Here is a 21,949-nt window from a genome sequence, read left to right on the forward strand (position 1 = left end):
CTTGATCATGGGCTCACCTGTAGGCAGAACATAGCCTCAATCCACACTTACAGGGCAGTATCAACCATCCATTTTCTACTACTGAATTTTAGACCGTTGATCATTATCTTTTCCAATGGCACTATTAAGAATTAACAACTCTTTAGGAATTACGTCAGAATAAACAGATTTCTCCTCATATAGACCTAAGCACTCTCCATGAATTGTGTCAATTCATCCAACAATCAGGAATACTCGAAATCTTTTTCCACAATCTTCCACACTAACTATAGCTACCAAGCAACATTCTTCCACAAGACTAACCAGTGAACTCTAAACTCTTTTCAAAATCTCTGCACGACCCTACCATAGAATCAACTACTCCGTAATTCTCTCCACCTTTCTATTAGACTCCATATTATTGAAGATTTCTGATATACAATGAGCAACAAATTGCGAGATTCATTAAGGAACCACAATAGAGAGAACTGCAAGCGCAAGGCATTTCAGTGATATAAAATCATTCTATGAGAAAATGCCAGGTCCATTCAGGAGCCTCCACAGAGAGAGATGCAAGCTTAAGGCAATCCAGTGATACAAGCCTACACTTCAACAATACAAGATCATTCATTGGTGCAACCCACAATAAATGTCGACGCACCCCCAAAGATCTCCATCAGACCAATCCCAACCATCCACCCAGTTTTATAAATAATAATTAAAAATAAAAATAAAAAAATACATGTACCCATGATTCGGAAATCACTATATGATGGATACATGGCCCCATCTTTACAAGCAGGAGGAAACAAGGGTTGGATAATCCAGACTGGTATAGGTTGGGTCACCCATGGATGGATAGTGCGAAAATCTCACATGTTTGAAAATCCTAGCCGCCAGTATTACATCCTTGTTGAATTGAGGGCGGACCACTATCATGATACTCTTCTAAACCATCGATCCAAAAGATAGATCCGAAAGTCAAAGATTGTATTACAAGTTTTTTTTTATATGTGTTTGGTGAATCCACAGCAGGACAAATAGACAAATGCCTGGATTACCTAACCATGATCCTCAGTAGTCACGCTGCACATGGATGAGATATTTTAACCCACGGTCCATGTTCGGTGAAAGAAGGATCCATCATTCAGGTTTTCGAGTTGTGATTTGGTGGCCATTTACAATTCTAATTCTTTAACTGCCCCATTGTTAGCCGAAACTCTCAATCAAATTGATGTTTAACCATAGGGGCATTCACAAACAGGACCATTTGACAGAGGTTGAATCTACACAGTGATCCCCTCACAGGTCGTAAGCACAGCTGCACAAGGCGACCTGAATTTCGATGAATTAACGGAGTGATCAGTGGCCTGATGTGCCAGTCATACAATCGGGGCCATGTCTGGTGATCAAGACCGTTCATTTAACAGGCACCATGGTAGATATTCCCAACATGGAAGTTACCCTAAGAATAGAAGACGGTAAATTTATAGAGATTATCGAGAACAAAAAGGCAACAAAAAACAAAAAAGACATGATCAGACAGGTAGGATCTGCCAATCTAGAAATTTGTTTGGCAACCCCACATTGGGAGTGAGGTCCCCCAGATCGACGGTCTGGATTGCCAAACCATAGGCCCCGCTTGTACTGAATGGGTACATAAGAACACCCTATACTGCATGGTTATGCAATCTTCCTAAAATAAATCACAACCACAAGAACACCCTCTTCTTATTGGTGTCCTTAATCTTGGGTCTTTATAAACAGAAACATTGAAGAAACATCTCCATCGGGCAAAAATGTGTCGGTGAGGAATGAGACCATATAACCATCAATGGCTAATTTGGGTAGATGACAACCCGAGCGGTAGTTCGGAGAGTTATTAGGATCGACGGACAAAATGAGAGGCTGAGAAAACACTGGTAACTCATGAAACTGCTATCACAATCATTTCAGTTTTGCAAACAGCTTTGGCGCAACCTGCATCGTTAAGGCAGTTTAGCACAGGGCTCCACCAATTATGTGTCAAAGAGGAATTTACGCTGCCCCTTGTCCCGAGTACATCACATGGTGTCCTTGGATTCAGTTTGTACAAGTGTGATGATTGCTCTGATGGGCCCCACCCTCACTGCCTCATGTCCCAAAAATTTTACTTGGAAGGAACAATCCTGACCCCCTTTGTATTGTCAAGGAAACATAATCCTCCAATTAGTGGCCAGCAAACAGACAGGAATCACAAAGAAATGTCCATGTTCAACGGAAGAAAGGCCAAAAGATTAGACGGCTAGGATTGTCCGATCTGGGAGACTTTGAAAGGAGGGTCCATCAGTGATTGGCCCCATCTCCTTAATGGTCTGGATCACAGAACCATGTATCCAGGTCTAAAAACTGAAACCAAGAAAACTATGTATGTTATCAGGTAGAAGCATACAAGTCCTGCTATATGAACCACAACCCATGTCCACAATGAAGAAGACAACTTACACATTTATCAACGCACGACCAGTAATCGAAGTACTGCCCGGTACAATGCTTGTGCCCAGATTCATCGCCTTCGATCCTCTTAACACATGCCTGTAAAGAAAATGAAACAAGCTCTTAAATACACCATATATTACAATTGTATGGCAGTCATCTGCTTAACTAGTTTTCTTCTCACATGCCCTAATGCCCAGATTATGGTACAACAGAATGCAATTTGGAGTACAACCAAATGTCCAAGAAGATTGCATATCCATGTTTCCTTTCTCTATTGTAGTTACTTGCAATCAGTTGCCTCAAGATCAGATTATTAGCTAACCTCAGCGGGGCCTTACAGATGACTGTTAGTGAAGAGGCATGACAGGTTACAAGCAAATTATAATCGCCCCACGCCAAGACTAACCCCAAGGCATTAGCGAATACGGAGGTCATAGGGCGGGGTCCTTTGCATGCCTATGTCAGCCAGGTTGGCACACCTTGTTCTCTTTCCTTTGTTTTCCCCCTTTTACCGACGTAGTCCATGAGCCTATAACAACATGGATATGCGTATCAAGGGAGAAAATGCAAAATCTACAACAGGGATCTGAAGCCGGTTGTTGGATATGGGTAAAACCGTAAAAGGATAATAATAATATAATGCACGTCAGCACAGTGACTAGGTGTTCTATTCTTGTAACTTGTAAGCAACTCTCATCCATTAGTTTAATGGATAGAAGCGGGAGCGGGAGCGCGATTCCAAAGCATGACTTGAAGTGGGAGCCATGCAACTAAGGTTCAAATAGAAATGGCTTGTGCAATATCGCATACCCAAGTCATATCCTACTAAGCCAGGTGATCCAGGATCCAATTATTAGAGCTCTCTATTATGTGGCATAAAAATATTTTCACCCCAACAAATTTTTTTCTAGTTTAAGACAACAAAAACACATACAGTTGATTGATTAAAATCCAATCATAATAGCATCCCCAAATATCCGAAGAAGCATAATTAGGTATATGATGATAGGTGAAACAATCAAGGTGCTCATGCTGGTAATATTTGAATATCTGAAAATTCGATATGCCAGATATTACCCGGTACTCAAGAAGAGGCTTCACACACTTTGGCTTGCAAGATTCCTCGAGGTATTTCTTCTGATCAACAGGCTCCTCGTCCGCCCTTAATTGAAAAGAAACATGTAACTTACAAAGTTCACACAGTTATTCGAATCAAATTGACTATGAGGAATATATTGGCCCATAAAAAAGGAAAAAACAAAAACTATCAGCAGGTTATTGTGATTGTCATTTACTGAGGTGGAGCATTCAACACTCAATAGTACAGGAGAAAAAGCAATGAGCAAGGCGAACATGGACATGCATGAAATTCCTTGACCAAATAGTATTCAATAATTTGGTGTTATACCGATAATTGCTGGATGGTAGATATATCAAATGAGATTATCCATTTAAAGCAAATATGCCAATGAAAGGCTGGTAATCACAGAAACACGCGAAATTATAGCCCACAGAATCACAGATAGCCCACAGAATCACAGACCACCGCCATACAAGGTGTCCACCCATCCATGATCAGGATTGTTTATTCATCCTCCCACCAATGACAGAACAATCTTACTGGCTCCCCTAAGCCCCCGCAAAAGGATGGCTAAAATCAAAAGGGCATTATTAACAGTCTACAAGATTAACCAAGTCCACTGGATGGCAGGATTGTCCTCTCAGTACAACTTTAGTGCAAAAGGCCACTCTTTGTTTTGATAGGAACACAAGATAAATAGTCTGAACTGACGAGTGAAACAGAGGGGCCAGAAGACTGCAATTTCAGGTGATCCAGTGGACTGCCAGATCAGTCTGAGGGGTAAATCAAATTTAACATCTTTATTTTACACTTCAAAGACACTAGTTTGCCAAGGTTCGAAGAGAGTAGTACCCAATAGATAGTTAAGAGTTGTAGCTGGCACACAGGCCAGAACAAATGCATATCTTGAATTCATAGGTTCTAGTGGTCAAATGCAGATATTTGCATTCGCAACTTCATTCAAAATAGAAGGATAAAAGCCCCAATGAAGTACAAAAGCCTTGCATGATTTTTTGGGATTTTTCCATATAGCTGCCTGCCTTTGTGCCATGGACCAAAAAACTCCTGCTTTTAAACTATTTCCACAGAATTGCCTGCCTGTTGCCCTGTTAATCAAGCAATCCCCTGCTATTAGTCTTGCATATAGTTTGAATCTCGTATTTTCGTATTGATGAAAGCGACCTCACTGCACTAACCAGCACTAAACCGATGCTGGCTTGCAACCCCCTGATGTAGGTGGGACCCACTGTGACGGTTTTTGAGAAATTCACCATCCATCCATTTTGCCAGCTCATTTTCGGGGGTGGGTCTAAAAATGAGGCAGATCCAAAACTCAAGTGGCCCCAAAAACAGGCAGATCCCAAACTCAAGTGGGTCACACAAGGGGAAACAATGAGAAAGGAAATGCTTACCATTGAAACCTTCCCAGGGTCCATGTTGTTTATATGCCATCCAAACTAGTAATAAAGTCATTCCCACTGGAATGAACTGAAAACCAAAACATAGTAGACAGATCCAAAACTTTCATGAGCTTGGGCCCACAACTGCCCCATGAATGTATCAAACGTTCAATACGAACCGCCATCCAAACTAGTAATAAAGTCATTCCCACAATTGTTTCCTACCATGTGACCTACTTGAATTTTCAATATGCCTGATCTTTTGGCCCACCATCTAAAATGATCTAGCCAAAATGGACAAGATCCCTCAGAAACATCAAAGTGGGCATCAAGTGTTTGAACAACGGCAGTTCAATCTCCACTACTTGCCGCCCTATGGTCCACTTGAGTTTTGGATCTACGTCATTTTTGGGCTGATGCAGGACAATTAACCATTTGCTCTAAAAGCTCAAACTGTTAGAGAATGGCGAATTAATCCATTTATCTCATAGCCCAGGCCCCACATCTCATGGGTTAGGACCTCGGCCGAACCCCCTTCGTGGGCCCCAAATCACATGGGCCGCCCACCTCGAGCGTGTCCTCACATCCCATGGGCTACCCCACTTAAGCCCGGTGTGAAATACGCATTAATCACCCTGGTAAGGAGTCTCGAACACGAGACCTCCCCCGTGGGCCCCAAATCGCATGGGTCACCCACCCCGAGTGTGCCCCTGCATCCAACAGGCGACCCCACTCGAGCCCAGTGTGAAAATGCCCCTGCATTAATCACCCCCGGTGAGGAGTCTCGAACACGAGACTTCCCGCTTTGATACCAATTTGATGCAGGACAATTAACCACTTGCTCTAAAAGCTCGAACTATTAGAGTATGGCAAATTAATCCCTTTATCTCATAGCCCAGGCCCCACATCTCATGGGTTAGGACCTCGGCCGAACCCCCTTCGTGGGCCCCAAATCACATGGGTCACCCACCCCGAGTGTGCCCCTGCATCCAACAGGCGACCCCACTCGAGCCCAGTGTGAAAATGCCCCTGCATTATGGGCCCACCACGTACCCTGAGCTGGAAAAACAAATGGATGGCCAGGACGGGGTGGATTTCTCAAAAACATCACAGTGGGCCTCATGATTGTTTCAACGGTGGACGTTCAATACCAACTGTTTCCTACCATGTGACCTGCTTGAATTTTCAATATGCCTGATTTTTGGGCCCACCCTCTAAAATGATGACAGGGTGGATTCCTCAAAAACATCGAAGTGGGCCTCAAGTGTTTGAACAGTGGCAGTTCAATCTCCACTATTTGCTGCCATATGGTCCACCTGAGTTTTGGATCTACCTCATTTTAGGGCCCACCCCATAACATGAGCTGGAAAAACGAATGGATGGCCAGGACGGTGGATTTCTCAAAAACAGCACAGTGGGCCTCACGATTATTTTAACGGTGGGCATTCAATACCCATTATTTCCTACTAAGTGGCCCACTTGAATTTTAGATATGCTTCATTGTTGGGCCCACTAAAATGATCTAGCTAAAATGGTGGACGATGGATTTCTCAAAAACACCCCAGTGGGCTCCATGACTTTTTCAACAGTCCTTGAATGAACACCAAAGAGAATCAGAGAGAAGCAAAGTGTTTCAAAGGTGGGCATTCATTACCTACTGTTTCTTGCCCATATGGCTCGCTTTAGTTTTAGATCTGCCTAATTTTTTGGCCGCCCCCTAAAATGATCAAGCTTAAATGGTGGACGGTGGATTTCTCAAAAACATCATGGTGGGCCCCGTGTGTTTGAACGATGGTTCAATCTCCACTGTTATCAAGCATGTGGCCCACTTGAGTTTTGGATCTGCCTCATTTTTGGGCCCACACCCTAACATGAGCTAAAAAACAGGTGGACGAGGTGGTTTTCTCTAAAACATCACAGTGAGCCCCATGACTATTTCAATGATGGTTGTTCGTACCCATTGTTTCCTACCATGTGGCTCATTTGAGTTTTGGATCTACCTCATTTTTTGGCCAACCCCCTAAAATGATCTAGCTAAAATGGACAGGTTTGATTGCTCAAAAACATCATGGTGGGCCCCACAGCTTTTCAGCAGTACCTAAATGGAAACTAGAGAGAGGCAAAGTGTTTCAACAGTGGGCATTCAATACCCATTGTTTCCTACCGTGAAGCTAGTTTTGGATCTACCTGATTTTTGGGCCCACCCCCTAAAATGATCCAGGAAAACTGGCAGAATGGTGGATTTGTGGGGAGTGTTTCAACAATGGTCGTTGAATCTCCACTTTCCACTGTGTGGCCCATTTGAGTTTGAATTTGCCTCATTTTTAGATTCGTGCACTAAAATGATCTGGCGAAACTAAAGGACATGGTGGATTTCTAAGAAACATAACAGTGGGTCCCATGATTATTTCAACGGTGGGCATCAATGTCCACTATTTCCTGCCATATGGCCCACTTTATTTTTGGATCTGCTTCATTTGAGGGCTCGGGCCATAAAATTTGATCTAGCGAAGCCAAACATGGTGGATTTCTCACAAACATCATAGTGTGCCTCACAACTGTTGCAATGGTGGGCGTTCGATGCCCACTGTTTCATGTTATTTGGCCTGCTAGAGTTTTGGATCTGCCTCTTTTTTAGGCTCACGAAATAATTTCTTTGGGGCAAAACTGGTGAACGAGATGGATTTGCTAGAAACATAACGGTGGGCTCCGAGTGTTTCAATGGTGGGCATTCAATCCCCGTCATTTCCTGCCGTGTGGCCCACTCAAGTTTTGGTTCTCACGCCCTAAAATGATCTAGAGAAACTGATGAATGAGGTGGATTTGCACAAACATTGCAGTGAGCCCCACCTAGGCAATCCTTGTCCTATTAATGGCACATTTGACTAACCTTAAGTACCTTGCAGTGAGCCCCACCTAGGCAATCCTTATCCCTTTTAATGGCATGTTCAACTAACCCAACTACCTTCTCTCTACTCCGCTGCTGACCCTCTCTCAGCTACCACTCTCTTAGCTCTCACATCCGATCATAATCAGGGCCCTAGTATGGATGGCCTAGCATTCAATAATCACAGATATTAGACAATCTTATCCATCTAATGTGCGGCCACTAAAGCGACGAAAGAAAACAAAATCAGTTATAAGGTCACACATGCAATGGGTAAACTGTTTATAAAGTTACAGATGAGATTTTTTAATGGATTTTATTTTTGAAACATAGGTCATCTTTCCTGATGCCAATACATAGGTGGACACCATCAATGCATGGCTATGCGCACACCCAGTATTGAAACCTTCCTAGGGCCCATCATGATGTTTCCTTGCTACCTAACCTGTTCATAAGGTCACACAGACCCAGATGAAGGGAAAACACAAATATTAATTTGATCCAAAACTTGTGGCCCCCAACAAGTTTTCAACATTAGGCGTTCAATCCCCACTATTTCGTGAGATGTTGTCTGTTGATTCCATTCTCGAAAAAGCCTAGATGTCACACAGAAAATGCAATGGCCCCACCAAACTCGATCGTATCACGTGTTCTCATCTTACTCCACAAAATTGTGCAGTGGCAATGTTTCTCATTGAAAAGGAAATCTCCCCCATCAAATAAGGTAAAACTGTGAAAAGTGAGCACCGCGAGGGCAAAAACGTCATTTTCATGCTTAGCGGCCAATTTTTCTAACCGTTCATCAATCAAAGTCAACGCAAGCAACTGAATTACTGTATCTTGAAAAGGCAATCGGTTCTATAAAAATAGTTCAGAAGTATGTGGTTTTCGGTACATAGCCCGAAAGGCAGGAATTTGAATCGTGTCAATTCAATTCATACTATTTCAAGATATCAACGAAATGAAAAGAATTCAAAGATCTAACCTTTTAGACCACTAAAAAACAAAAGTTTTTCATATAGACGCCTACCTTTTGAGTTATGGACCGAAAACCGCTTACTTTTAAACTATTTCCATAGAACCATCTGCCATTTCAAGATACGGACACCCAGCTATCTGTGCTGACTTTGATTGATGGACGGTTTTAAAAAGTGATCATTAAATGTGAAATGACATTTTTGCCCCTTGTGGTGGTCACTTTCCGCGATTTTATCCCTTTCAGTGAAGGTCGAAGGGGGTTGGCTTCTTTTTCAACAAGAACCAGTGTCATCGCACTGCACTACTTCATGAAGCGCGATAAGAACATGATGTACAAGCAAGTTGGGTAGCCACGGAGGCCACCAAAACTCGAATAGGCCACAATGCAAGAAACAATGGGGATTGAACACCCACCGTTGAAACATTCGATGGCTTCCATCTCAACGAGAACCAGTGCCATTGCACTGCTTCATGAGATGAGACAAGAACACGTGGTTAGGGCTGTACACGAACCGGGCTAGCCCGGTTAACTCACTTGACTCAGCCCGACCCGGAACTGAGTTCGGTCCGAGACGGGCCATTTTCTTCAGCTCGAAATTGAGTTCGGCCCGACTCGGTCCGAAACCCGACTCGACTTGGCTCAACTCGGCCCGACTCAGCCGTTTACATATACATTTTAACCATTCATTTGATAGCCGCTGACTGGATAACCTGGATAGTTTGACATGTTTCAAGTTATGCACTATCCGCAATGAGACGTATAACTTGAACGGCCTAGATTTACCCAAATACAAAAAGGAATTATAATGTCCTAACTAGTTAGATTTTTTGTGGAGTCTATAGTTCAACTATCTAAACCGTTGATCGAGGGCCTTGTAATGGGATGCGAATTACCTGCCAAAGCCCTTCCCATGAACTTGTTGTAAGGTCCGAAACTGGCCCGAACTCGCCCGATTGCTGACCGGGCCGAGTTCGGGCTGGACATGTTGGCCCGGTGACCGGGCCGGGCCGGGTTCGGGCTGGGTTTGGCTGGTGACCGGGCCGGGCCGGGTTGAGCCCAGTTCGACTCGGTTTGGCCCGATGTACACCCCTACACGTCGTACAAGTGAGTTTGGTAGCCAAGTAGGCTGCCAAAACTCAAATAGACTACAACGCAAGAAACAATGGGGATTGAACACCCACCATTGAAACATTTGGTGGCTCAACGTGATGTTTCTGACAAATCCATTCCATTCACCAGTTTTGCCAAAAAGCTTATGGCGTGAGTCCAAACATGTGTCAAATCCAACTCTAGTGGGCCACACAGCATGAAATAGTGGGCATTAAACGCCCACCACTGAAACAATCATGGTTCTCACTATAATGTTTGTAAGAAATACATCACACCCACTAGCTTTGCTAGATCATTATATGATGCGAGTGCAAAATTGAGCAAATCCAAAAATCAAGTGGGCCACACGATAGGAAATGATGGGTCTTGAACACCCACCCTTGAAACAACTGTAAGGCCCAGAGTGATGTCTTGGAGAAATCCATGTCATGCCCGTTCATCCATTTGTCCAACACATGTTAGGAAGTGGGCCCAAAAATCAGGCAAATTCAAATCTCAAGTGGGCCGCATGGTAAGAAACAACGAACACCGTTCAAACACTCAAGGTCTACTATGAGGTTTTTGAGGAATCCACCCCGTCTACCATTTTAGCCGGATCGTTTTTGAAGGTGGGTCCAAAAATCAAGCATATCCAAAATTCAAGTGAGCCACTGAGCAAGAAATAGTTGGTATTGAACGTCCACTAGTGAAACATTCATGGGGCAATTGTGGGCTCATAGAAGTTTTGGATCAGGCTATTATATTTGGATTTTCAATTCATCCCTAGTGGGAATGGCCTTATAACCGGTTTGGATGGCATATAAAAGCATGGTAGACCCCTGAAGGTTTCAGTGGTAGGCATTTCCTTCCTCATTGTTTCCTCCCATGTGGCCCACTTGAGTTTTGGATCTACCTCATTTTTTGGCCGACCCCCTAACATGAGCTGGCAAAATGGATTGACTAAGTGGATTTCTTAAAAACATCACAATAGGCCCCACCTACAACAAGGGGTCGCAAGCCAGCGGTAGGTTAGTATGGGTTAGTGCGGTGAGGTCATTTTGATTAATATATAATTACGAGAGTCAAACTGTATGCGAAACTAACACTAGGCGGTTGCTTGAATAACAACATAAAAGGTAAGCTGTTTTATGAAAATAGTTTAAAAGCAGAAGGTTTTCAGTCCATAGCCCAAAAGACAAGCCACTATATAGAAAATTCCCAACAAAAAAACTGTCCACAAATAGTGGATTTTTTTAATTGTGATCCAAATATCTCCAAATGCAACCAAAATTTTAATTCTAGTGTCCAACCAAACAGGTCCTAAAAGAAAGTTGAACACTATCATATCTTGACGGTAATATATATATATATATATATATTCATGAGGCAAGAGAAGTCAGAGAATTCAGAAAATAATTCAGTCAATTGCAATACTTTAAACCAATAATAATTATAACAATAATAAAAAGATGGGAGCACTTATAATACATGCCAAACCACCACCCCTACAAACCTATTTCCAATGCATATATCACAAAGAAAATGAAGAGACCAATCGAACTATTACCTGCAGAAGAAGGGAATGCAAACAAGTGATAGGAAATCAAAAAGAAGAAGAGATACTCACATAGTGAGAGAATATAGATATCAACAACAAAAGGCAAAAGAATCACCGATTTAACCTGCAGAAATGAAACCGCCGTTATCATAATAATCAACTGTCAGGCATATCGAGCATAAAACAACCTAAAATAAGGGAGTCGATACGTAATTACTATGAGTGATTATTTACATAATTTGTTTAGTTCACGATTTGTCTTTCTACTTTATTTAGACTGTGCTTGGATGCACACGTGAATTGAATTGCGAACATTTAGTTTAATTAGAGGAAATGAAAAAACAGTAACAACAGATCCCAGCATTCGTATTGAGGAAGTAGCCCTCAAATTATGATTACGATCCTTCTAAGGATGACAGATTGGCAGTGGGTCAGACCAGCCTCTCAGATCTTTGGCCTGGTGCAACATGGGTCAGGCTTTGGGGGTGGATTCCTAGGCTCATTTCGACAAGTCAAAAAGTTTGCCAGATTAGTAATTGGCTGTGCTCGATCAAGCTCATTGCTCCATTGGATCAAGTCGGCTTGGGTCGTATCAGGTCAAGCTGGGCCCAGACCATGATGATAAGTGTGTGTCAACCATATGTGTGTGTATTACACCATGATGATAAGTGTGTGTCAACCATATGTTTGTGTATTACACCATGATGATAAGACTAGGTGTGCCAAAACGGTTACGTATCGGCCGTAACGGCCGATACGTAACGGAAACGGTGGGAACCGTTACGTGTTTCGGGGTCGTATCGGCCGTTACCCGATTTTGTACCCGTATCAGCAGTTACGGGCCCGTGTAACTTTTTTTTTTTCATTTTAAGCTGTTTTTTTGAAACTTCTTGCTTCCAAACTGTTTCTCACTCCTACTACTAATTTCGACCAACCTTGGCTAGGTATTCGAGATAAAAACACATTATATTACAGATTTTTTTGAATCAAAGTTCGGTGGGCCATTTTTCAGAAATTCGTCAAAAATAGGTATTTATACTTTTTTTAATATGTTTTACTGTTTTAATCATGTCATATGATGTGTTAATCATAGTAGAACATGTTAATGTGCATTTTATAGATTTGGAGTGCCATTTAATAATTTTTTAATATTTTTTTCTATTTACGCATGAATTTTGGCCCCTTTTTTTAAAATTCGAAAAATCAATTTTTAATGGTTGTTTTGCTATTTTAATCATGCCATTTGATGTGTTAATCATAGTAGAACATGTTAATGTGCATTTTACATATTTGAGGTGCCATTTTATATTTTTTTAATTTTTTTTCTATTTACGCATTTATTTTGGCCCTTTTTTTGAAAATTCAAAAAATCATATTTTAATTATTCTTTTGTTGTTTTAATGATGCCATATGATGTGTTAATCATAGTAGAACATGTTAATGTGCATTTTACAGATTTGGGGTGCCATTTTTTATATTTTTTGTATTTACGCATTTATTTTGGCCCTTTTTTTGAAAATTCGAAAAATCATTTTTTAATGATTCTTTTGCTGTTTTAATGATGTCATATGATGTTGTTAATGTGCATTTTACATATTTGGGGTGCCATTTTATATTTTTTTATATTTTTTTCTATTTACGCATTTATTTTGGCCCTTTTTTTGAAAATTCGAAAAATCACTTTTTAATGATTCTTTTGATATATATATATATATATATATATATATATATATATATATATATATATATATATATATATATTTCTATTTATGCATGAATTTTAGCCCTCAAAAATAATTGCAAACACTTAAATGTAAGATATTTTCATATTACATTCATTCTAATATATCTATCATTGATAATAGATAATTAGAAAATTAAATATATGAATTTTGTAGTCAAATTCAGGTTATCCGGTTCAGAAATTTATCAAACAGTCCGATACAACTTCTCACCAAAGAGTGGACCGTTACACCACCATAAACATGTTCCAATTTATAAATGAATGCATATTTGGAATGCTTAGAATATTCCAGATTTAATCCATATTTTTTCATATTTTTTTGGCAAAAAAAAAATTTGCGCCGTTACGGGCCGTTACACTCCCGTATCACCGTTACGCCCCCGTATCCGTATCGGTTTTGGAGGTCACCGTTACGCCAACCGATACCGATACGGGACACCTTGTGATAAGTGTGTGTCAACCATATGTGTGTGTATTACACCATGATGATAAGTGTGTCAACCATCTCTGTGTATTACATTCCACTAACATGCATGTATTGATTGCTTGATAGAATCAGCTTGCAAAGGTTTTAATCGGATCTATTGGGGATTAAGAAAAACTTGACCCATTTTTTAGTTTTGACAGCCTGACCCCAGCCCTGGCCCGTTAACATCCCTACCTTCAAGCCGAACTTGAAGGTAAGAAAATGGCAACTTGGTGTTGAGACCATTCGATATAGTACTAAGGGAATTACAATTTGGTTCGTTCCATTTTCTTAGACCAATTAATTGCAATTCAATTTGATAGTACAGCTAAAAATTCCCTTTAAATTATAGTCTTGATAGTCAACAGGAAGTATTTGCATCACATATATCCATTTCATGCTAGACAAACATCCAAAATACATATTGGCAATTGAAGTCCACATATTGTGCCTATAGTTGCACGAAGCATGAAGCAAAGTGGCAACAGATTTGGGTGTGGGAGCAGGGAAGTTTGTGACAAAACGTTTTCAATTACAAACTGTTAGGAAGCGGGAGCAGAAGTCTAAAGCATGATTCAGAGCAGGAGAGGGAGTCTTGAGCATGATTCGAAGCGAGAGTCTAGAGCACTTTTTGAAGCGGGAGCCATGGATTTAAATATCCATATCGTATTGGCTGAAATGGGCATATTTGCATCGCCTCGACACAATACACAATACGCGCCAATACAGCCATAAAGGCCCAAATTTGAATTATTTTCCCCCACTTTTCTCTACTTCTTTTCTCTTTTTCATTTAAACCAAGTAGGAAGCTTAGACTACATCTAGGCCTATTTTATTGATTAAAACCAAAGATTTGAGGGGGACTTGACAAATTGAAGTGGAATGGACCGCTATGGAAAAGGGGCAAACCATCACTTTTTATGTTTTCATCTTTTTTTTCCATTGTATTTCAATGTAATGGGCCCTAATTTACCAAATTCTATTTGATTGTGTTCAGTTAGGGCTCATTTGGTTGACTCCAAACAGGTCAAGCTGACAACCAGCATTATTATCAAAGATAGGTCTGATCCACTATCATATACTTGTCCAAAATGAGAGAGAGAGATTCTTGAATATCTGATTATTTCCCTTTTTCTAGTATTTTTCCTTAATTCTTTTGGCTCAATATGGACCAATACCATAAGTGATGCCCATATCGTATGGTTTTTCGAGCGGGTAAGATACACTCCACGAGACCGATATTCAGAAACATGATGGGAGCACCACCTGGTGAAAAGGATCATGCAACAAAGATCATGCTATAAAATCAAAAGACGCCATACAAACCAAAAAACAGTTCGAAGTTTGCAGAATCAGTACCTACAATAGGTTGTGGGTTAGACTAACATACAGAGCCTAGTTCACATCCCAACTTGTCAAGTGACGCAGCACAGGCAAGCCCCACAGTAGGCGGAAGCCACCACAAAGATCACCTAACACATGAACGAGGCCATCCGCAAATCGGACCTACCAACCGTACAAAAAAATGGACTGTTTAGATCAAACATTTCAATGATTAAATATGCTCGTGCCATTGTGCTGCCCAATCAATGAGCACACTAGCCTGATCTTTGTGCATGGTGATCCTCGTGGTGGGGCCTACCTTTTTCTCAGCTCAGTCGTAGGCAATGTTGTCAAAATCATTACCATATCGCAAATCATAATAAGGGTTGAATCGTTTCGAATCGCAAATTGTGTCGTAAATCATAAGATTTTATTATTTTCTTAAAAATCTGAAGAAAAACAACAAAATATGAACAACTCATCAGTCATTCATTTCCCATCCATTTGCACCATTATACCTCCAATATCATGATGGAGTTAGATGATTGCTGTTTTGTCATTCAAAAAAGTTACCTTAAAAACATACAAGAATCCTTCAACAATTTATGATCTTTTTACCTTTCTTGAGCGTAAAATCACATTGGAAAAGCAGCTTTCGGTCATGTAGACCAATGAAAAAAGAATTGATTTTTAACCATCATTACCATAATATATAGGTCAACACTATCACAACCATCTATAAAAACATTCGAGATACGTTATACATCAATTTGGTGCTTTGACCAATTAAAAGGTAAGAAATGATAATAAAATGCAAAACAACTTAACATTGAAGAGTATCCATCATGTAATCTCTTATAAAGAACAAAATAAAATAATTGACCTCTTTTAAATGATTCTTAAGGCTCCCACCAATTTAAAAACATAAAATGAAAGCCAACTAAAGCTTAAAATAAAAGACAAAATCAAGTACATTTTGAATTGTAAATCAGGATTTGAATCATAATTGTAGGATTCATCTACAAAGGGATCTAAGGTGGGATTCAAATCGTTTTGCTTGAGATTCGACCTAAATCGTAAATCGTAGGGCCTATTTAGATGGGTAGGAACAAGTCCAACAAGACAAAATACTGTAACCAGGTTGTGATGACAGGAAATTGTTTAGGGTCTGTTTAGATGGGTAGGAAAATCCTTGTTTTTCACCCCGATATGCACTCTTAGAGAGAATATGGCTCATCTCACTTACGTATCTGGGTGCTGCTCTATTTTCCCATCTGCACAAGGCAGGAAATCCGAACTGGCCCTTGGTTAGTCGAAATAGTTGTTTATGACTTTTATGTTGCTCAGTTATTCAATGTATGGCTAAAGCATCCTGGATTTCTTAGGTAATATTTACTATACTAGCGCAAATCATCACAAGCAAACATTGCAGTTTTCTGTATTCGCAGAATTAAAATTACATTTTTGACCTATGCCCGCCTAACCTGGTTGGGTACTTTGAGTTCACACACACATGCACAGACACATGCATAAAATCTAACTCAATCTAATAATTAAGCAACAATTGTAGTCCAGAGAAGTTAATAATAAATAAATAAATAACTTTGTTTCAAATCCTGTAACTAAATATGTACCTACTCAAGAAATTGGGTATATCATTCAGTTGTTCTTAGTTGTTCGAAATCCTGTACAAATAGAGTCAATAGACCAATTAACAGACAGACATTCCCTGAGATCATGAGACAGTACTGTCATCCAATATGATGAATTATGAGGGGGGAAATGATGAAGGATTACAACTCTTTATCTATGGATGCGGCGATCTCCTATACAATAGAAGATCGGTACAATTTGGTTGGTCAGGAATTTTTCACATATAGACAATATATACTACTAACTTTTTGGTCAATATGCCAAGTGAACCTACAAGTGAGTTTACAAATTATCGATATCAGGTATTGCAAGGGAATCAACCATTTTTCTCTCTTTTCCTTCTCGCCCGAATCTATCTCTTCATCATCCATACCCTTCTCTTTATTTTCCATCTTCCATATTCTATGATCTATCCTTCAAAAAAAAAATTCCATGATCTACTAACCAAACTGAAGAACGAGCCAAGCTCTGTGCTATCAGGTCAGCTGTCTACTCATAGGCAAAGGTTCTGAATGCCGAAGGTCCTAGCATACCCTAGGACAAAATATTTTATTATTTTACATTTCTCGTATGGGTGTGTTGGCAATCTGATTTTTAAAAGCCTGTGTGAAGAAAGGGTGGAGAGAGTGAAGAAAAAGGAAGAGATCCAATTTATTAGACTTATAATTGCAATTCAATTCAATAGTCCAGCCAAACACACCCTTACATTACTGATTATAGTGTTATTTGTCATCAGAAAGTATTTTTACATCGCAAATATCCATTTATTGCTACAAGAAAACATCCAAAATACACATTGGCAATAGAAGGCAACATATAATGCCCTAGGATCGAAAATTGCTCACATCCCAACTAGTCAAGTGGTGCAGAATAGCCAAGCCATGCAGCATGTGGCACCTGCCACAAAGATCAGCTGGCACGGGAACGAGGCCATCTGCACATCAGACAGGCCACCTGTGCCGAGACAAGGGAATGTTTAGATCAGACACTTCAATGATCTGATTAAATGTACTCATGTGACCCAAATCGATCAGCACGCTGGCCTGATCTTTGTGCCAGGTGATCGTCATGGTGGGGCCCACCTTTTGCTCGGCTCAGCTGTAGGCAATCATTACACCACGTAAAAACAAAAAACCAAAAAAAAATCAAAATCAAAATCAAAAAATTCCCCATGCTTTGAAAACCAAAACCCTAAAAAGGGCAGCACAGATCCAGATCACTGCTTATTTTCAGAAGAAAATTTTTTAAATTTTATAAAAAGGGGGGAATACGCTTACATAGACACATCAAAGTACGGAGAAAATGCGAGAATTACATCTCATTTGTGGGGTTCATTTAAACGGATTTTCATTGGAAAAACCAGATTTACATAGACATGCAAAGAAAACAACAGATTACATCGAAATGCAGAGAAAAATACGAGCTGTGCATCAAAATACAGTGAAAATACATGATTCACATCAAAATACAGAGAAATGAAAAGGCATCAGTACAGATCTGATCGGAATCTGACGAGAGAGAGAGGGAGAGAATACGCTGTCCTACCTTCGAAATTAGGGCACGCTTCGTTTCTTCGTCTCACTGCTGAGGTGAAAAACAGAAGACGACGGACCAAAAGGCTCTCTCTAGATTTTAAGCATGCGCTAAAGGCGATTCGCGCGAGGATAATTGGAAGAAAAAACTGCCAGACACGTGTGCGACGTCGCGATCGTTCATCAAGCGGAAATTTTCGTAACCTCCCTGAGAGCCGGAAACGGATTGGCTACTCCCCTGACACCAGCCAATGGCTGGTGGTCGGTGCTCTGTGGGCCCACTATGATGTATGTGTTTCATCTATGCCGTCCATCTATTTTTCCTGATCATTTTACGGAAAGAGGCCAAAAGCGAGATATATTCCAATCTCAGGTGGACCACATTACAGAAATGAAACATGAAAAATATTTTGGGGGCCATAACAGTTTTGGATCGAGATGATTTTTGTTTTTTTTCTTTACCTAATCAACAGATTGGATGTCAAACAAACAGTACAGTGGGCCTTAGGATAATTTTAATGGTGGATATCCAATCACTATTGTTTTCATGTGGTGTGGTGCACCTGGGATTTATATCCCTCTCATTTTTGGGATTGAGCGTAAAATGATATTAAAAAATGGATAAACGGAATGGATGAAATACATACATCATGGTGGGGCCACATAGCGCCGACCTGGTGTTAGGGGGAGTAGCCAATCCGTACACACACTCCATGTTAGCGACCCCACTGGGGATCGATACCAAAGACCTCGAGTGTTCAACGCAGCAATCTCCACTCAGTCTGTCAGTTGAGCTATGGATGTGGGTGTTTTTTTTTTTTTTTTTTTTAATACACGCACACCCACCCCCCATACTGTGATTAACTAAAATCACAAATATTATAATGATTCAAAACTTTTGTAGGCCCACGAATATTTCAACCGTAGACGTTCAATTCTCACATTTTTAGCTCACTTGAGCATTGGATCCGTTTCATTTTTCCTTTTTATACTAAAATTAACTCACAAAAAGGTTGGACGGGGTGGATTTCTCACAAACATCATAGTGGGCCCCACCTGGTTCCCAACGCAGGAACTTCCTTAGTACGTCTTCAAGAGAAAAGACGCCGTTCAGCAAGACACGCTACTGAAGTGACGTCACCAAGTTATGTGGCCCCGCCAGAAAATTTAGGCAGATCCAAAAGTTTAGTAGACTCGACCATAGAAAAGAGAGGGGAGAGTGATTCCCACAGTTGAAACCTTTCTAGGGCTCACCATGATGTTTATTTGAAATCAAAACTGTTCACAAGTTAATAAAGACATGAAAGAAAGTAAAACACAAGTATAAGCTTGTTCCAAAACTTATATGGTCCCTGGAAGTTTTTAATGGTGGGCGTCATTCTCCCCATTGTTTTCTATTGTGTGGTCCTCTAGAGATTTGGATTTTACTAATTATTTGGATCTTGCCCTAAAATTATCTCTAAAAATGTACAGACCGCGTGGATACAAAACATTCATCATCATGAGGCCAACAGAACTTGGTGACGTCAGTTCAGCAGCATGTCTCGCAATCAAACCTGTCGGTGCCTAATCTATGTCCGTAGCCATACTCGTTGCTGAAGTGGCATGCAGATTGCCTCTGATGGCTACTGACAGTGCTCTCTAGGCCCATCATGACGTATGTGATCTAATCCATGCCATCTATCTATTGTACTAGATTATTTTATCATATGAGCTTAAAAATAAGGTAGATTTAAATCAAATATGGAAACTTCACCATTAAAACTTCATAGGGGCCACGAAAGTTTTGGATTAAGCTGATATTGGTGTTTTCTCTTCATCTTCATCTGTATAATAAAAAAGTTAGATGACAAATAAACATTACAATAAACCCTATGAAGTTTTTAATGGTGGACATTCAATCTCCATTGTTTTCTTGTGGTGTGGTCCACTTGAGATTTGGATCACCCTCATTTTTGGGTTCATGTTTTATAATAACCCGAAAAATTAGATGGATGGCTTGGATAAAACAAATATACATTACGCGGGGCTTACAAAGCACATTCAGTAGCAGGTCAGTACATAATTGCCTATGTTGAAGTGTTGTCACCAAGTTTTGTTGGCCCCACCATAATGTATGTGATGCATCCACTCCGTCTATTTGGGGAGAGAATTTTAGGGTATGACACAAAAAATGAGGCAAATCAAATTGTAACACCTAAACATTTCAAGAGTCGAGTAGTCCTCGACTCCCAAGTTTTCGAGTGTTAATCTTGCCCCTTTGGGCAAAGAGCGTGATCGAGAACTTGTCACAAGACGATCACGCGCCTAAGTAATCTCATATAAAAGAGTTACAGATTTGAAATGCACAGAGTTGATTAAACTAGAATTATCAAGGATATACATCTAAAGCTTTCAAAGGAATATGTCTAAATTTCTCAAACCAAAACACATGGAGTCGGGCTACGGGCCTACACTCAGGCTCAATATACAATCAAGGTGCTCAAAAGAATATGTCGAAAAGAATGGGGTATCCAAGCCCAACATGGATGACAAAAGAAGATGGGTAACACGTAGGCTAAGTTGGCCTGTCAAAGAGCTGGAAGTACAAGAATTCCGCCTCCTGGTCCAAGTATGCATCGTCGAGTGCGTCTGCCTCAGTGGTACCTGCATCTAAAGGGTTATCTAGTTTGTGTTTTCAAACACCGTCCCAGAGTGAGAGTGAGTGATCAACTCAGTGGTACCATTAACAATGAGTTACGCATGTTATCAATCCAATCAGCAAAGGTAAGGATATCAAGGGAACAGCAAATTCAAATAAATCTTATCAATCCAAGAAATATGAAGTTGTGGCATGAACATTTTTCTAATTAATGCAATGCAAGAAATTCAATCCAGTAGTCAAGCATCTCGTCAATTCTGTTCACCCCGTGGGTTGGGAAACTAAAGTACCCTCATCTTATCTTAGTCTCAATTAGTTTACGGACTCGGAGTGGTGGAAACACTCCTTGCCCGCGCTTCAAAATCCGGTATCAGGTTCATGACCCGTGCGACAATTCCCACATCGATAAGAAGCTAAGACTGGCCCGACCGATCACTATGGATCCGGATGACACAGTCTGGATGCACAGGATCAGACGATTCATCGACGAGCGGAGGGCATTCGCGATCTACATAAGAGTCTCACTCATATGCACACGCGAGACAGTCGCAATATCAATGCGGTTAGGAATCTTTGATTCACAGCTTCCTTGGTCGCTCAATGGTCACTACGGGGAGGCTCGTACCCCGGCGTAGGCCGACAGCTCGGACATGATGTTTCATACCACCATGCCTGGTTCATGAGTCTCGTGGATTCTTATCTAGTTGCGATTCAAAGTAGACTCATCCAGTAGTAACGTGGGTACTCTAAGTTCCTTTCAAGATTACTTAATCCAAGTTTTCAAACAATTTGTCCACTTTCGGGCTAGTTCGGTCGACCTGGGGCACTTCGGCTCAACCGACATTGGTACAAGCGTGCCATGTAGTCCAGCTACTGTCGGTCTTCTAAGTTCAACCCGGGTCGATCGGATAAGCCAAATATAGCCAGCTCAAACCGAGCCATTTCTTAATTCAAGCGGTTAGTCGACGTTCCCGAGGTGGGGAGAAATCATACGTATCTGCGACTCAGTAATCGCCACATTACGTTTGCATATTATTACTTTCAAGTTTACACTGGCATTTCATCAAACACATGAGCATTAGTGGAGTTACACATTTATATAATCCTAACAATTAACACATGCATAGCATTTAGTGTCC

At 40.6% G+C, this 21,949-nt stretch overlaps 1 protein-coding gene and 1 long non-coding RNA gene across 3 annotated transcripts; both read right to left on the reverse strand.

Annotated features, from left to right (window-relative positions):
- Window positions 1-1,681: 1,681 nt before the first annotated feature.
- Window positions 1,682-18,288, reverse strand: LOC131251653 (cytochrome b-c1 complex subunit 6-1, mitochondrial). 2 transcript variants are annotated; one of them, XM_058252513.1, is made up of 5 exons: window positions 18,183-18,288; window positions 11,521-11,575; window positions 3,535-3,619; window positions 2,464-2,553; window positions 1,682-1,959 (listed from the first exon to the last, which is right to left on the reverse strand). In XM_058252513.1, coding segments are annotated over exons 2-5 (210 nt in total). In that variant the 5' UTR covers window positions 11,523-11,575; window positions 18,183-18,288; the 3' UTR covers window positions 1,682-1,926. The 2 variants fall into 2 exon arrangements, with proteins under 2 accessions (XP_058108496.1, XP_058108497.1); XM_058252514.1 differs by lacking the exon at window positions 18,183-18,288 and adding an exon at window positions 15,021-15,106.
- Window positions 3,626-9,311, reverse strand: LOC131251655 (uncharacterized). The gene is made up of 3 exons (XR_009174009.1): window positions 6,112-9,311; window positions 3,978-5,171; window positions 3,626-3,933 (listed from the first exon to the last, which is right to left on the reverse strand). It is a non-coding gene; the product is annotated as an uncharacterized LOC131251655 (long non-coding RNA).
- Window positions 18,289-21,949: the final 3,661 nt, after the last annotated feature.

Source organism: Magnolia sinica, chromosome 7 (genome assembly GCF_029962835.1).
Source record: "Magnolia sinica isolate HGM2019 chromosome 7, MsV1, whole genome shotgun sequence".
Classification (NCBI taxonomy): Eukaryota; Viridiplantae; Streptophyta; class Magnoliopsida; order Magnoliales; family Magnoliaceae; genus Magnolia; species Magnolia sinica.